Source organism: Myodes glareolus, chromosome 14, assembly GCF_982192425.1.
Source record: "Myodes glareolus chromosome 14, mMyoGla1.1, whole genome shotgun sequence".
In the NCBI taxonomy this organism is placed as follows: domain Eukaryota; kingdom Metazoa; phylum Chordata; class Mammalia; order Rodentia; family Cricetidae; genus Myodes; species Myodes glareolus.
The window spans coordinates 12,917,561-12,935,592 of record NC_142039.1 but is presented as its reverse complement, the minus strand read 5'-3'; the positions used below and the strand labels follow the sequence as shown (position 1 = coordinate 12,935,592).

At 41.7% G+C, this 18,032-nt stretch overlaps 1 protein-coding gene across 1 annotated transcript in view; it reads left to right on the top strand.

Annotated features, from left to right (window-relative positions):
• The window catches only part of Tmem236 (transmembrane protein 236), a 44,437-nt gene extending 30,020 nt beyond the window's left edge, over positions 1 to 14,417 (top strand). The window contains exon 4 of the mRNA XM_048461154.3: positions 11,255 to 14,417. Within this exon, the coding sequence (XP_048317111.3) occupies positions 11,255 to 11,823 (569 nt within the window). The 3' untranslated portion in view covers positions 11,824 to 14,417. The remainder of the gene's footprint in view (positions 1 to 11,254) is intronic.
• Positions 14,418 to 18,032: the final 3,615 nt, after the last annotated feature.

Below are 18,032 nucleotides of genomic sequence, written 5' to 3'. Positions count from 1 at the left end.
TGTGGTTTTGCAATTGCTTGGGACTGAGTCTGAGGAACACTGTGTTCAGGGCTATGCCAAGAATGAGTCTGTTTCCTTCCTTGCTGTCCCTTTGCTACAGAGAAGGAAGTTTCAGAACACTGTAGTTCTAGGATTTTTTTTTCCTTTTCTGGAGAAATAAGTGACCATTTCCAGGACTATGGGGGAGAGTAGAGTGACATTTCTGATTTTGTCTCCTAATGACGCACTGGCTGTCAGTATTAGAGCTCCAAGCGTCAGCCTTATACCAGCAGATATAGGGCATCAGTGCTAAATCGCCTTGAGTTTAGGCTCCATTTGATAAGGTTGGCTCTCTCTCTCTCTCTCTCTCTCTCTCTCTCTCTCCCTCTCTCTCTCTCTCTCTCTCTCTATGTGTGTGTGTGTGTGTGTGTGTGTGTGTGTGTGTATGGTTTGTGCTGTGTCTGGAGGTCAGAGTTCAATCTTCACTGTTAGTCCTCAGGAACTGTTCACCTTGAATTTTGAGACCTAGCCTTTTACTGATTTGGGGTTCACTAACTGGACTAGGCTGACTTATCAGGAATTCCCAGGGATGTGTCTGCCTCCGCCCTCCCTGTATAAAGATTAGCGTGTACCAACCTTTCCCCATAGTATGTTGGCATTGGTCAAATTCAGGTCCTAATGCCAGCAAACACATGCTGTGCTTCCCGAGCCATCTCCACAGCTTCAGCCTTAGATGCTTTTAATAGTGTGTTACAAAATGCTTACTTCTGCCTGCAGTGGGCGAGGAGCCATGACAATTATAGCATACAAAACAAGACTACAATATACTTTGGAAATAAATATTAAGATTTTTCAGAGAGATAAAAGTAAAGGGATATATAAAGAATGCAGTGTGTATTCCTTTACAATAAATAGCAAGCTCCGTTTTCCACAGCTATATTAACTGAGACAAGGTTAAGATGCCAGGCTTGGGCTATTGAGTTTCCATGTCTCCATGTTCTTACCTTAGACAGTGGGAACTGTTTGCACAATGAGCACATGTTCGCTCTCTGTTTACATTGTGAGCATGTGGAAGGTGGGATCCTATCTCTGGGAACCTTGTTTTTCTTCTGCTCTGCTTCCACCACGGCCCCCATTTCACTGGGTGTGCATGGTTGGTCTGGGGGAAATGAGGAAAAGCTGCTTTCTATGAGCTTCCAGTCTTCTCGGAATAGTAAACACATCAGCACTTTCGTTCCCCAGCTCCAGGACCCTAAGGGCTGCTTGAATCCGAGAGGCCTCTGCAGTAGGGTGAATGACAGCTGCTGCCGGTGGAAGCTCTTTGTCTCCCTGGGTTCCGTGGGGCTATGCAAACTCTGCACTATGCTGTCATTCTTTTCTGGGTCCAAGTCCATGCCACATCTCTCACCGTAGAGCTACATAGGTTCTCAGACCACCGCACCAGGTTTCCTGATGTTCTCGAGGGCTTGATAAGGAACTCAGTCTTACAGCCTGTGTAAGAAGGGGCCCGGGGCCGATCTGAGTGCTAGAGACTATGCACGACTCTGGAGTGCTTTTGTCTGTCGCGTCGTTTTTGGACCATGCTTTCACGCTTTGGCTTGCTACCTTACTGTGAGTCGTTTCTTTCCCAGGAGGCTCGATGTTCCCCGGTGCTAACAGACGCCACTGGGTGTGTGTAAATAAAGCTGAGAGGGGGGCTCTGAAGACAGGGAATGAGTTCATTTTCCTGTGTGTCACCATCTGTCACTCAGCTGGGGTTCCTATCAGCATTTCTAACTCTAGTCTCTATCTAGACATTTGAATCCCCCAATTATTTGCAACAATACAGGAAATACTAAGAGTTTCACCTACAAAGGTTTAAAAATACTTAAAAAATATTTGGCACGTTATTTTACATTATATATATATATATATATATAACATATTTAGGAATACATATGCTATAAATGCATTCATTGTGATTTTCCTGTTTATACACATAGTAAGGCACCCCTATTTTCCAACCTTATTTTAACTGTGGAGCAAAGCCAGAACAGCCTGCATGAGAAGCTGGGGGCGAGGAAGTTCTGATCTGGAAGCTTTTTCAACATTCCAAAAATGGAATCACTTCTTCCAAACACGGTTGCCCTAGGTTTCAGCAGCTCTTGGTCGGTGTTAGGCCCATCTGGGAAGCAGGGGCAGTGGAGAAGAGGGCCTCTACCCCTCCAGCCTTCCAGTCCCTTTAACAGCTCCCACTGCCTAAAACCCAGAGATGGCACATGCTTTTATGAGCAGACTCATGCAGTGCTCAACAGGGAACTGAAAGTGGACACTGGGCTTTCTGATTTTTCTGAATAACAATGCATCATCTGTTGCATGGGATTGGCGCAGCTCTTTCACAGCTAGGAATGTGTGCTCACGAGCGCTTCTCGAAACCATGGTGGGCTGGTTGCCTTGAGCTGTTGCTCCTTTGCTTCATTACCATCATCTCTCAAGCCTTCTTCTTCCTCTTCTGCTCTTCCACCTCTTGCTTTTCTCCCTCTTCTCTTTCATCATTTCGGGGAAAATTTCATATGGTTTTGGAAACAGTCGATATTATGTTGGTCAGTGTTTAACCAGCTGCTCTCCAGGGTAGAACTCTAAGGGGGGGAAGCTGACTTCTAGTTTTGTGTTTGTGTGTGTAGACATGTTCATATGTATGTGTGCATGTGTGTATGTGTGTGATGGTGCGTAGGCACGTGTGTGTGTACATGTGGAGAGCAGAAATCAGTGTCAGGATGTCCAACTCAGTCATCTACCTAGGGTTTTTTTTTTTTTTGACAGGGTCTCTCACTAAATCTAGAGCTTGCCAGTTTTGCTAGACTGACTGGCCAGTGACCCCTCATGATTTTCCAGTCTCTGCCTCCCCAGCATCTTTTATGTGGGTGTTTGGGATCGAAACTCAGGTCCCTCTGCCTGTATAGCAAACTCTTTAGCTAAGAGCCACCTCCCAACCCCCGATTCGTAGTACTTGCCAGTTTCTGTGTTGTAAATATATCTACAAAGACCAATGCACAAACCAAGATGAATCCCTGACTACTATCACAGAATTGGGAGTTGGTGCACACTGTGAGCTCTTGTTGGAGAGTATAAGCTGCCTCTACTCCAGATATTCTATCTGGGGACCTGGGGTGTATTCTATTCTATCTGGGGACCTGGGGTGTATTCTTCTTTGTGGTGAGGATGGGAAAATACAAGGGATCCTCTCATGATTTTGTTAAGACAGCTGTGTTACCCTATTTCTCAAACTTTCGGACTTTCCCCATAGGCACCAAGCTACCCACAACCACAGTGTAACAAGTTTCTACTCACGGTTTGCTTCACCTTCTTGACTTTCTGTTCTTCTCCAAATAGCTTAAAGTTTTGTTAAGCTATTTTTGCCTTTTGTTTTTCAACACATCTGTAGCTGTTGTAGGGGTCACACACTAGTCAATGATCTTGGATATCGACCCAGTCCTACTTTGAAGGGGCCTTGTGAGGTAGGAGGCCCACCTCATCATTGGTTAGTTGGTATTATTGTTTGTCTTTCCTGCCCCAAGGAGTCTGTAGTGTGAAAATTACAATGCCCATTATTTCCTCTGGCACACATTCAAATGTGTTGCCTTCTCTTCCTCCTGTCTTCTAAAAGTGTTATGCCGAAGCAAGCTTTGTGACTGCCTGTTTTTTTTAAAGAAATATTAAAACAACAGTTAATTTTCTGTAGTTCCCCACAGTGTTCTGTGTGAATCATAGATTAGTTTTCTTTAGAATGTGTTACTCTCGGAGAAAAGAGTTTAGAGACTGTTGAAAGACTAATACCACTTTTTTCTGAGTAATTCCTTGTGTCTGGAGAATTGAGCTCTTACTGTCAGTTGTGTCTTTGCTGACCTCACTGGTCCTCTTTGACCTCTTTTCTCCTTTATGTGGGTTTTTCTCTTGCTCAGATCCTTTTTTTTTTTAAGTTTCTACTACCTAACTCAGAATAAAGTCTAAAACATTAATCTTGGCCCCAAAGGTTTTATTTAATCTATGTCTGCTGCAGAGATTGTTGTATAGTGATTGGGACTCTAGTTCTGTTCTTTCTGCTTGTAAATTTCGTGACACTGGAAGTAGCGCTTAATCTCTCTGTATCTCACTTAGCTCACTATTGTAAGGAGAAAGCAATGTTCTTCATATGGTTGGGTTTTTTCTTTTTAAAACAAAGAGCTTAGAATTGTGCCTGGTGCACAGAAGAAAGAAAGTTAGCTCCCCACCGCATCTCCATTCTGCTTTTCCAGTGTCTCAGCAACACTTTTCATTTCTGATAACTGAAGGATATTCCCATTTCCTGTCAAGTTCCTTCTGCATCTGCCACTGCTCAGATGAGCTCTCCCCTTGACTCCTGTGGCTGTTTGGAGACCCCCGTGATTGCATTTCATCACAGACTATACAGTTGCCCTGTCTTCCCCACCAGCCATGGTTTCTGCTTCTACAGATTCACCAACCTTACATCAGAAATGTTGGAGAGGTCTGGGGTGATGGCTCAGTGGGCAATGTGCTTGCTGTGCAGGCAGGCAAACCCAAGTTCAAACCCCGAGAATCCATATCTAAAAAGTCAGGGGCTTGTAATCCCAGAGCTGGGACAGTGGAGACAAGAAAATTAGCTGGCCGTCCAGTCTATCTGAATCTGTTAGCTCTAGGTTCAGTGAAATATTCTGCCTGACAAAAAAATAAGGTAGAGAGCAGGTGAGTATGGCACCCACTTGCTAGTGTGCACACACAGGCGCACAGCTGAGTACGGCACCCACTTGCTAGTGTGCACACACAGGAGCACATATCAAAAAGCAAATGTCTGAGAAAAACTACAGGTGCATTGACCACACACTGAATTATTTTATCATTCTTTAAAAAATATATATCATAACAGTCATCGAACATTCTTGCTGTATCATATTTACTAGGAATAGAGAGAAGATTTAAACTCTACAGGAGGATATAAATAACCTATTTGTAAATGTTGCATCATTTCTATTACGAGCTAGAACGTCCTTGGATCTGGCATTCCGTGAACATTCTAGGAACCAATCCCATGGGATGGCTGTACTTTCCTTTTCAAGTTTCACCATCGTGTATTATTTTAGCCTAGTTGCCTTGACTACAGGAGACTCAGCGTCATTACTGTGAGGTCCGTTTCCATGCTATTTGCTTCATTATTTTCTAAAGTCTAACTTAGGCCTGGTGCAGTGATTTTGTTTATCTGGTTGCCTTTTTACTTTTGGAGACAAAATCTTGCAGCATGGATTTGCATTGCTTTTACATTATTTCACTGCTTTGCAGACTGCCCTTGAATTCATGGTGATCCTCCTGCCTCAAACTCCTAAGTGTTAGGATTATAAGTGTATACACCACGCCCAGCTTTATGTGGTTCTCTAACATTTGTTTGATCAGAAGAGGCAGTTGGGGGTCTAATTTGTGACTTTTAGTATTCACTTCATTCCTGGCTTTTTAAGTTCCCTTCCCCACGCGCCTCCCTATTATCTTTCTTCATTCTATGTACATAATGTATTGCCTTCTTTTCTTTGCAAGAGGAATACATGTCACCTAAAAGTGCTTCACTACCCTTTTTCTCTGGTGTATCTTTTTTTCTCCACAAAAGCCTTCACAGACATCAGGGGAGTAAGTGAGAAGTTGAAATAAATCAATACAAGTAAATGGTGAAGTAAAGCAGGCAAAAATCACACCTGAAATGTCTCCCTGTTATCAAAATAATGCTGTTTAATTGTTCACTTGGTACAGTGAAGACAGAAAGCTATTTCAGCCACTAACACAAATTCACTATGGTTTTCAATTGGTTCAGGGCACCTTGAGCCTCCCAGAGAATGAGTATATTGTATTCTCTAAGCTTCATTTTGCTCATACACATACAACTTTGCCCAAACAGAACCAACAACTACAGCAAGAAAAGGAATGTCAGCTGCAAGAAGACATTTAAGCAGTGTTAACACGGGAAGGATGTTAGTCCTGGGGCCAGATGTGAACTCATGGTGTTTCTGTTCTTGGTAGTCCACTGCTCCTCTGCTCCAATGGCCCAGATGTTTCTTGGCCTCTTCACCCCTCTTTTACCCCACTGGGAGACAGAGAGCTCTACTTCATAGTTCGAGCCAGTCACCCTGGAAATCAGGATGACACCCCCAAATCTAAACTAGTCTCCACTGAGCTGGCATGGCATGTGGTGTTTCCAGACCCAACTTCACCAAATATACACAGACTCCTAGTATCTCTTCAAAACCAAACCCTAGCTGAGTACTCGGTGTTCTGACCAACAGCTCTTCTGAGATAGCGCAACTCTCAGCGACCATTTATGACGGGTTAATGTATCACTTCTTACGGTGCCACTTCCTGGCCTTGAAACAAGCTGAGTTTGCAATCGTTTGTCAGGCTGGCAATGTGCACGATGTTCTTAATGTTGGCAAAAGGGTTTTAGTTTCCCCCCTTTTTCCTTTATACTAATGTGCTGCAGTCATATTCAGTGCATAGATATCCCCTTGGCTTACTCTGTCCTCCCTTCCCCTCTCTTGCTGGTCCCCTCCATCCTCTCAAATAGGGACCCCCTTCTGCTTTCTTGTAATATATATCCCAGTAATTTTGTTTTGCACCTCCCTTTCTTTTTACAACTTTCAAGATTTAGTTGTTCATACAAACAACTTTGTCTTCTAAGTGGAGCAAAGGAGAATTCTCTATGCCATTGCATACTCTAAGAAATAAAATTTCTCTTGACTTCTTTCTTTCATGTACACACACACACACACACGCATATATATATGAAAAATAAAATACTTTTTAGGGAAGATGTAGCACACAAATCTATTCACTTCAGATAGGGAACCCACAATAGAACAAAGTACAGATACCACCAAAGTCCAACTTGGTGAACCAATGAATTTAACTGGGGTTACTTACAGAAATATGGTTGAGTGGCTACTTACAGAAGCAGAAATGACTCAAAGACAGCTGTGTCACCAAAGCCCAACCTAGTATGGGTAACAGCTCACAAAAGTTGGGAACCTGGAGCATACTGCACAGCCTCCAGGCGGCTCAACACGTTGGAAGAGTATCTTTCCTGGGTGCCTCAATTGGTCTAAATCTCTTCCAGGTAGCTTGGTCTGACTACAGAGTCTTCTTTGCGGCTCAGCTTCCTTAGTCTGAGAGGGACTCTCAACTTTGTTTCCTCCGGCAGGGAGGGGCCTAGTGAATCTGATCAGCTTCAGGGACTTCCTAAAGCTGTTTTGAGTTCTTTGCTTCCCTTCTTAAAGAGCTTCTCTACAGGAGGGTCTGTTTCAATCTTGGAGGAAACTGTTACGCCGCAGCATATACATAGAGAGCTCAGAAGTTAACCTGAGCTCCCTCTGTTTTTGAAACAAGATTCCCGACAGGTTTAGTCCTTGATAATTTTGATTGGCTGGCTACCCATTATATCCTTGCTGCCTGTCTCCATCTATCCACATCCAGAATTTTTTTTTAAAATGTGACTTCTGGTACCAAACCCAGGTTGGCATGCTTTCACAGCAAGTACTCCACCAGCTGAGCTATCTCTTCAACAGTCTACTGAATTCTTTAAAAGTTACTGAAATATAGAAGTGAACATCTGAGTTTAAAGAGAGAATTTTACAGATTTTAAAGCAGTAATAAGTAATGAAATGTCACATTTTCTTAGTATTGTTTGTGAAATACTACCTATTCAGGCCACTGTGGCTTCTAATTTGGGTAAAGAGGTACCTACGGGTTACAGACAAGTACTAGATCCGTTTTCTTATGGATCTCTAGCACCCAAGCAGAAAAATCAGGCACCGGGTTGCTGAGGTAGGTACAGAGAGGGGTTTGGAGAAGGACAGATCTGAAATTTGTGATCAACCAGCCTTAGCAAACCAATGAGCTCTAGGTTCAGTGAGAGACCTTTTCTAAAAAAAAAAAAAAAAAAACTGGTGGTAGCAATAATAAGTAAAATTGTTATAAATATAAGTTACTAAGGCTGGACGTCAATAACATGAAAACTGATCATAAAATTCGGATGACCAGAGTACACCATGCACAGGAAAAACAGTGAGACATGAAAATTAGTTGTTTACTTTTTGTGAACAAAAAAATCAAAGAGAGGGAACAAATATCAAGTTAGGTGGGTAGCAAGGTGGAGGGGGGAGATCTGGGAGAAGTTTGGGGAAATGAAAGAATGTAGTCAAGATAAATTGTCTGAAAATTTTTAAATTAAAAATTAAAAAAAAGAAAGTGGAAGACACTGATCTATGAGCATAAGTGAATGTCTCTAGGAGTTATTTTGTTGCTTCTTCTTTTCCTAAGTTCCTGTGCTATCTACCCTGTTGCTCAGCCACACTCAGAGAATACAAAGAGAATACAAAGAATACATCCAGATATTATGCAGAGAGCGAGAGACCTTGGAACACTCAGCCCTAAATGGAAAGTCTCCATCTAATCCCTACCCGCAGGGTTCAAGGAACCCCCAGAAGACAAGGTTGAAAAAGTATAAGAGTCAGAGGTGATGGAGGATATCAAGACAGAACTCATGTGAACTCACAGAGACCAAAAGCAACACGCACAGGGCCTGCATGAGTGTGCACCAGGCCCTCTGTGTATCTATTATGGTTTCCAGTTCGGTGTTATTGTGGGACCCCTGAGTGTGTCTCTAGTTCTTTTATCTTCTCCCAAACTCTTTTCCTTCTGTTTGTCCTGTCCAATAATTTGTTTTATTTTATTACATTATATTTTGTTATTATCTTGGAAAATCCTGGTTTTTTTTTTTCTAATGAGAGACAGAAAGGGAGTAGATCTGAATGGAGAAGTAGGAAGGAACTGGGAAAAATAGAAGGAGAGGAAACTGTAATAAAGATATATTGCATAAGAAAAAAGTATTTTGAACAAAGGAAAAAATTACATTTTATTTTTTTAAAAAAAGAGAGAAAGAAAGTGAATTGTGGAAGGCCCCTAAAGTTGACCTCTGGCTTCTATATGTACACACACACAAACACACACGCTCGCGCATGCACACTCATACACATATGCACATACTGCATCTAGTCACATACACATATAAACAAAAGGAAAAAAATTTAATCTTTGTAGTTTATAAAAATTCTTAGTTCGAAAAATCACAGTTTATTGAATACTTAATAAATACTCTTAACTGAGTAACTAAGTGTCTTAGTCATGAATCAAGATTTACTTCTTTCACAATGTTGTCACGTTGAGTCCAAGAAGTTCTTCTTGACACTCTCTCTTTGACTTTCAGTTCTTCCTCCCTAACACTCCCTTTACCTTCTGTCTTCTGAGGTAACAGGACCTCTCAGGATGTTTTCTCAGTAAACTTTGCCAGGCTGATAAAATCTTAGCAACAACAAAATGCTGTTTAAGTGTATAGGTGTTTGGCAAATGGTGTACTGTAGGGCTCAGGAAGTAGTACAGCCAGGGACAGACTTGCAAGCACGTGTGAGTACCCAAGTCAACCCCCAGAACCCACACACAGTCTGAACACGGGACTAGAGGGATGGCTCAGCAGGTGAGAGCACTGGCTGCTCTTCCAGAGGACAGGGCTTTGGCTCTTAGCACCCACATGGTGGATCATAGTCACCCGTAACTCCAGTTGCAAGAGGTCTAATGTCCTCTTCTGGCCTCTGTAGGCACCAGATACCTGTGTGGTAGAGACACACACGTAGGCAGCATACCTGTGCAAATAAAATAAACAACTCTCAAAGAAATGCAAAAAATATTGGCTATTGTATTGGTATTGTATTGTCAACCTAACACTGGGGAGATGGAGACAGGTAGATTTTCTGGATATTTCTGCCTAGACAGTCCAACCCTGTTCTCAGCAAGAGGTCTAGTACCATAAACCAAGGTGGGCATCACTGGAGGAACAATATTCAGAGTTCACTGCTCTCATCCGCATGCATACATCCTTGCATACACACGTTCATCTGTATACACACACACAGAGAGAATGTGGCAGTGATCAGGTATCTTCCCATTTATCTGACAGGTATATGGATTGATTAGCATACAGTCTCATGACCCAAACATGATGGTTCAGCTGACCAATCCTGTTGGCTGCTTCTTAAACTCCTGGGAAAGAACAGTTGAATTATTTGCATGATTCTCTGTGGGTCAAACAGATTCCTTCTTAGCACTGAACTTCCATGCTGGGGAATTAAGGTTGAGTCAGTCTTGAGAGCCTGTTTCATCTTACAGAGTGACAGTCTTGAACTGGTAAGCTTGTCAATTCACTTGGTTTTCCTACTTGTGTCTTTTCTAATTAGCGCACACTGTCTTGCTTCTACCTTGACAATAGCAGCCATGACGTTAAAAGTCTGTCATTTGGAGTTGAGCAATTCAGGCAGAGACTCCAGCTCTGCCACTGAGTTTGAATCTGAGCATCATTTAGCCTCATGGGCTTCAGATTCTAGGGCTGTAAAACAGACTGGTAGTCATTTCTTCATTTGTTTCAAGGATCCAATAACTAATCAATAATGCCCTGTTCTGTCAAAATGTGAAAATAACTTAGGTTCCATATCCAGAAAAAAAATGCCACAGTGCCAAGAATCTCTGATTTTTTTAGTATGTCACTCAGTTATTATTTTTCCCATGTCAAAATTTAGACTTTTAAGCATTAAAATTTAAGAGATTTGTTTTCGTTACATGTTCGTATGTGTAGTTGTATGGATGTATGTGCATGTGTGGATGCAGAATGGAGGATTGGAGGCTCCCTTGAGATACAGGTGCTGATATGGTGAACCACCAGACATGGGTTCTGGGAACCAAACTCAGGTTCCTTGGACCCTCTGGCGGAACAGGACGAATTATCTCTGCTATGCAGGCATGCTTTTGCCAAGATGGGCATTTGGAGGTCAGGGAACTTTTGGTAGTCAATTCTGGGCATTAAACTTAGGTCATTAATGTTGCCTGACAAGGGTTTTTACTAACTGATCAATATTGCCTTATCTGTTTGCCTGTCTGTCTGTCTGTCTGTCTTCTATCAATAATTTATCATCTACCTATCTATCAAAAACATTGTTTTTGATATCATTTTTCTATCTGCTACATTGTCTGTTTTTGAGACAGGGTCTTGCTATGTACCCTAGATTAGCCTACAGTTTGCCATCCTCCAGCCTCCATGTCCTCCTTCCCATACTGGGATTATAGGGTTGCCATCAAACTCTGTTTAGTAACAAGTAAATTAAACATTTTTAGAGTAAAGAGGTACTTAAAATGCAAATTAATCGATGTTTTTCAGGTAATGAAGACAAAGACAACCACATAACATCTTTGCAGCAGATAAAAACCGTGACAGAACAGGTGGGACGTGGTGATGAGAACTCTGCACCTGCCCAGACAGCCAAGCCCACCATGATGTCCTTACCTCCCACCAACATGGCTGCGTTGGCGGGGCCCATAGAGCCCTCCTTTGACTCTGGGATCCGGAGGACGATGTCTCACCGAGATGTCCGGTCCGAGCTGTTCCTGCGAAGCTTCCTCACATGGTCGGACACTATAGAAATGATGCGTGTGGCTGGGCTCCCAGCCGTGTACCAGTCAGGCTGGGTGTACCCGGTCTACATATTCAGTTTTATATCTCTCCTTCGAATGATCTTCACACCTAAGAACCCTCTTCTCAGCTCCCTGGGGGTCCTGCTGCAGGATATCCCCTTCTTTTTCCTCAGACTCAGCATAATCGTATCCCTGGGGAGTATCACGCCAGTACTGGGCCTTTTTAAAAACATCCTAGTGACTCTCTCCTATATTTACTTCAACCACTTAACCAAGCTCAGGCCTTTCTCAGCCTTTGAAACCTCTCCGTTTTAAGCAGCAAATGTTAAGAGTAAGTCCTCTTGATTGTAAAGTCTTTCCAGGCGTAAGCGGTTGCACCATATAGAATTAACCACTTCCAAACTGTAGACACATATAAATGGTGCTAAATTTAAGCAAAGTCGTATTCTTCCAGATTGCCTCTTCCAGGCTTCTAGAAACCTTAGTCGTTGATTTTAGTCATGTCTATCCCAGTTTTTGCCTTAGTAAAGTAGTGGGAACCGTGAGCTAGTTTAGGAATGAGATTTTTATCACATGTACATCAAAGAACATTTTATGGCTTAATATGGCTTAATTAACTGAAATTATTTAAAAAAAAAACCCTGAAGATATTGAATAGACTTTAGAGTTTGCTTGAAAATCTGAAAACTGTAGCTTTAGAGTCTCCTTCAAAACATCTAATTACTCTCCCCCACCACCCCGTGTGTGTGTGTGTGTGTGTGTGTGTGTGTGTGTGTGTGTGTGTGTGTGTTGTTTTCAGCAGTGAGGATTGAACCAGTGCACTGGGCACACTATTTTCGCGCTCTACCAATGAGCTGCATTTTTAGCCTTAGAAATATATTGTTTTTTTTGCCCTACTACAGTGACCTCTACTCAACTCATTGTGTAAAAAACCAAAAACCAAAAAATCACAGAAAACAGGGAACTTCAGCTGAGACCAGCACAGCAGGGCTTCATAAAGGCCTCTCAGGCTGGTATGCAGGGCAGGGCTTCCGTGTTGAGTGTAATGGAGACAAGGTGCACTGTGATTCCTAGATAAAGTTTATAATGGAAACCATAAACTGAAGACAAAGTGTAAATAGGCGATATTTAAGGAATTTGATGCCGTCATAAAAAAATCAAGTCCAAGCTATATTGAAAATGACAGCTTGAACTTAGCGCGGTGGGAAAGGTGTGTTATCTTGCACTAGGTCATAAATATCTTTGTGCCTTATGATCATGATGCAGTCATGAGCTCCGCACATGCTGTGCTGGCACAGATGTCGTAGCCACAGCAGAGGGGCTCGGTTCCGAGAGGGTTGTGAGAGGGTTGGTTATGTGTGCAGGGCAACGACTCACGTCACCATCTCCTCCTTGATCCATGGAAACAAGAAGCTTATGAATACATGGATAATCTGAGTGGTCCTGGCCTCTGCACCAAGGCCTATGTGCACTTTGTTCCAAAGTGTCCCATGGTTATCACACTGCAGAACAAGTCTACTTAAAATTATTAAGCCTTCCTTGCCCTCTCTGCCATCTGGGGCTGGTTCCTTGAGTGTTATCCTTGAATAGATGAACACAATATAATTACTCCTGTAACCGTGTTGGGTGATTGTAGGATTTGGAGCACTCTCAACACAGTGTTTGGCAAACAATAACACCTTAATGGATGCTAAGCCTTTAATGGGACTATCCCCCATCCCTGCCCACTCTCTGGGAATAATAGTTTATACCTAGCGTTTCTGAGACATACCATGTAAGAGCTTACATATGAGAACCTGGCCACTAGTTCTTTTTAATCAGTTACTCTTGTAGTCAATTGTGAATGATCTGTTAAATAATTAGATGAAAGTGAGTGTGAGAATTCGTTCTTCCATTTGAACAGAACTTCTATGAGTTTTCAAATAATCCAGACTATGATACTTTGTTTCTTTCTTTCCTTTTCATGTTTTATTTTGGAGTCAGGGTCTCAGTATGTAGCCCAGGCTGTTCTAAACTCACTGTGTAACTCAGCTTATATGAACTCTCCCCACCCTCCTGCCTCCACCTCCCCAATGCTAGAATTACAAGTATGTGCCATCCACCCAACACAGGGTCCTTTTATTTTGCATTGCTGAGGATTAAACACAGTCTCTCCAGCTCACCAGTACCATATAAGCCATCTGTCACTAAACCAAACCCCTAGATTGCACTTTTTGTTATTGAAAGCATTTGATTATATATTTACTTTTCTTGGTTCCTCATTAACTTGTCAAACTTGTAAGAGAAAGCCTGAGAGTGACATGGTTAGCCACACCTCTATCTCCACCAATATTTCTAACATAAAATGCATACTATATTATCTTTTAAAAGTAAGAGAAGCCTATCACCAAGTGACTAATTTACAATATCCGTGAATGTGAAACTCATTATATCAATGTATATATATCTTTAATTTGTAAAAATACAGTGAATGGCACTCAGCACACTCTGAAGTATACCATGAACTTAACCTGCACTTTGTATCTGACAGTTGAACATGAATACGCCTGATGTCTGGGGGTGTTGGCAATCCTTGATACAGACAATGAAGGCATGGACAACAGGTCATGTAAGGCAGGAAAAGCCTTGAATCTCTAACCTAACTGAGTGTATAGATGTTTATAAAGTTCAAGTCTATGGTATTTAAGAGACATTACAAGAAATTATGCTATATTATTGATAGTTCTATACTATGTAATTAAAACCTATATTATTAAACTATACTGTAATTTTCATAGCTTTTATAGTTGTTGGTATTAAGGTTTTGTGTCCTAATAAAAAGCTTAATTTCTGCTGTAAAGTGTGAATGCCAGATCAGTGCTAGACTATATAGTATTTTACTCCAAATAAAACCTGGAGCTGTGTGATAATTATGTCTTCATTAAACGTCAACTCCATATAAACTTAATTGTTGAGACACATAAAAATGCATCTACGACTCAACTAATACCATCTGTTTTTATAAAAATTTATTTTTTTGGTGCCTTTTCTTTCTGCAAGTTGATGTTTACATTTCCAGTGTGTCAGTGCTGCAGCCTCAGCTGTCCAGTTAGCACTCCACTCACTGAGTGGCCTTTACCCTAAGGCACAAACACCGAAAGAGGGAAGAAGCAGCTTGCTCTGTGCAGGACACGAGCTATACAGAGACACTTGCTGTGTACTGACACGGACTGTGTGGAGACACTTGCTGTGTGGGGGACATGGGCTGTGCGGAGACACTTGATGTGTGAGACACTTGCTATGTGCAGACATGGGCTGTGCAGAGACACTTGCTCTGTGCGGGACACGAGCTGTGTGGAGACAGTTGCTGTGTGCAGACACTTGCTGTGTGGGGGACACAGGCTGTGCAAGACCTTTGCTGTGTGCTGACATGGGCTGTGTGCAGACACTTGCTGTGTGCAGACACGGGCTGTGCAGAGACACTTGCTCTGTGCGGGACACGGGCTGTGCAGAGACACTTTGTGTGAGGGGGACATGGGCTGTGTGAGACATTTGCTGAGTGTGCAGACACAGGTTGTGTGGAGCAAGACTTGTTAGTGAATGCCCCAACAGCTTTTTCATCCTTATAAACATTAAGAGTATGTTGAATTGGATAAAACAAACAAACAAACAAACAAAAAACCTAGAACTTATGTCTAGTTCCCTATGCTTTTAGAGGAAACAATAATTAATAAAAAAGAAAAAGTGTAATTCATGGAACAAAATTTTTTTAAACCATTTTAAATTTTTATTATTTGTTTATTTATTTATAGACAGGCTCTAACTGTGTATGGCTTTCCTGGGGCTTGTTACATAGTACGGGCTGTGCTCAAACCAGCATTGATCCTTCCACCCGCGTCTCCCCAGTACTAGGAAGGCTACAGGTGTGTGCCACCATGCCCAGTTCTTTTTACCTTTTAATTAAAATCCTATGACTAAGCGACTCTCTTTTGTTGTGAGGTTTGCTTCATTACAGGAGGGTGTGTTTACTTTTCCTTCAGCTTCCTGGCAGTCTGCTTCCCATCCCTCTTTCCAGCTGTGCAGTCACGTGGTCCAAACAGGGAGGCAGCAAAGTCAGGATGGGAGGAGACGGAGAAACAAAGGTATAGACTCGTGAGCACACAGGGACAAAGCTGGTCACCCTCTAAAAATGCTCCAGGACCATACAGAAGGCCTCAGTTCACGAACCTGACATTCTACTCCTGTGTGTATCCATCCTGTCAGCCACATGTGGGCTTGACCTACAGACAACTCCCTTTCAAACCAAAACTGGCTCAGTTCCCTTGGAAGTGAAACCAGAACACTTGTGGGTAATAATTCAAAGAACATTCTAGACCAATAAAAGTTGACTATACTAGCTTATGGGTGTATTACCACGTTTGTCTTAAACGTTTTCATTTTGGTCATGTTTACGCATTTATCATATTAATGCAGAATGGCATGGCGTGCCATGTACCTGGAGATGCGAGGACAACTTTCAGGAGTTAGTTCTCTCCTTCCATGTTGTGGATCCTGGAAAACGAACTCGGGTCGTCAGCTTAGTGGCAAGCACTATCACCTGATGAGACATTTCTCCAACCCCACTCCTCTGAAGAGAATTTTTTTTAGATTTTATTTTATTTTTAATAGTGCACGTGTGTGTCTGTGTGTGTATGTGTGCTTATATTCACCCACACACGTGTGAGTGCAGTTGCCAGAGGGTTCCAGAAGAGGGTATTAGATTCCCTGCTGCAGAATTACACATGGTTGTTAGCTGCTGCCTGACGTGGCACTAGGACCGGAACACAGGTCCTCTGCAAGGGCCGAATGCATTCTTAACCACGGAGCCATCTCTTCAGCCCCAGTTCTGAAGATAATCGTTCTGAAAATGTTATTAGCTCACTCATTCAACTCGCCTGAAAATCTGTCATAGACCAGGTGAAACGTTTGTGGTTTGTGTGAACAAACAATCCACACGATCTGGAAAACTACCTTAAAAAGTAGTTTAGTCTTATGTAACAAATTAATTAACATTAATTTAAAGATAATCTTTGCTATGTATGCATGTGAAGTTGGCATTTATATTTACATAAATTTTAATTTTCTAAAATTTATGCTTTTATAAAACTCAATTTTCTTTATGTTGAGTTGGGAATATTAATGGATGGCTTTCAGAAATACCTTCTTTTTCAGCAAAGACTTTCATTTATTTATTTATTTTTCTTTTTTAGACAGGATCTTACTATGCAGCCTATTCTGACCTTAAACTCATGATCTTCCTGATGCAACATCTTCTTTGCTGGGTGATTACTGGCTTAGATTATCACCACACTTGGCTTACTATTTTTACAAGTTCATTTTAGATGCTATAAAGCATATGATTATAGGGCATGTGAATGGATAAAATCTATATTCAAATTGTTAAAAATTACAAATAGAGTTATGATGTGGGATTTCTTTCAGTATGTTGTGATTGCCATTGGTGAATAAAGAAACTGGCTTGGCCTGATAGGGTAGAACAGAGCTAGGCTGGGAAAACTAGGCTGAATGCTGGGAGAAGAAAGGCGGAGTTTAGAGACAAGTCAAGTAACCCTGCTGGAGCCGGATGGAACTTTACCTGGTAAATCACAGCCACGGGCTATACACAGATTACTAAACATGGGTTAAATTAATATGTAAGAGCTAGCCAATAAGAAGCTAGAGCTAATGGGATAAGCAGTGATTTAATTAATATAGAATCTATGTGATTATTTCGGGGCTGAGCAGCCAGGGACCAACTAGCAGCTTTTTTTCAACAGAGTTACACATTTTCTCAGTGTCTAAGTAACAATACAGGATTTTTTTGTGTCTTAACATTCACATATAAAAAAATCAAATGTCACTTTTAGATTACAGATACATTCTGTAGCTTATCCTTAATTTTTCTACATATATTTCATAGTCAAATAGCCTTCTAATTACGTTACTTTGTAGAGCTGAATGTGTGTATTGTATTCCTGAGGTAGGAAGAGCTAATTTAAATGTGGGCAGCATCATTGCATTGGTTGGGGTCCCAGGCTACATTATAAGCCTCTTATAAATAAGAGAGAGAGAAAGAGAGAGAGAGAGAGAGAGAGAGAGAGAGAGAGAGAGAGAGAGAGAGAACCAGTGTTCATCTCTTTCTGCTTCCTGACTGCAGAAGCAATGTGACTAGGTACTTCATGCTCCTGATGTCATGGCTTCTCCATCATGCTGATCTGCACCATCGAACTGTGAGCTGAAATTAGCTCTTCTTACTTAGGTGCTTTCTCAGGTATTTTGCCATAAGGATGAGAAGAGCAACTAAGACAAGTGCCTGCCATTCCAAGCAGCTGGAACCTATCAACATAAAGGCAGGACCCATCGCTGTATAAGGGCTTTGTCTCTCTGTCTCCAAATGCTCACATGGCCATTAGCATCTCTGGCAATAAAACATTTTAACATGAAGGTGTGTGTGTTTTACAGACACAATGCTATTACACACTTGATATATATATATATATATATAT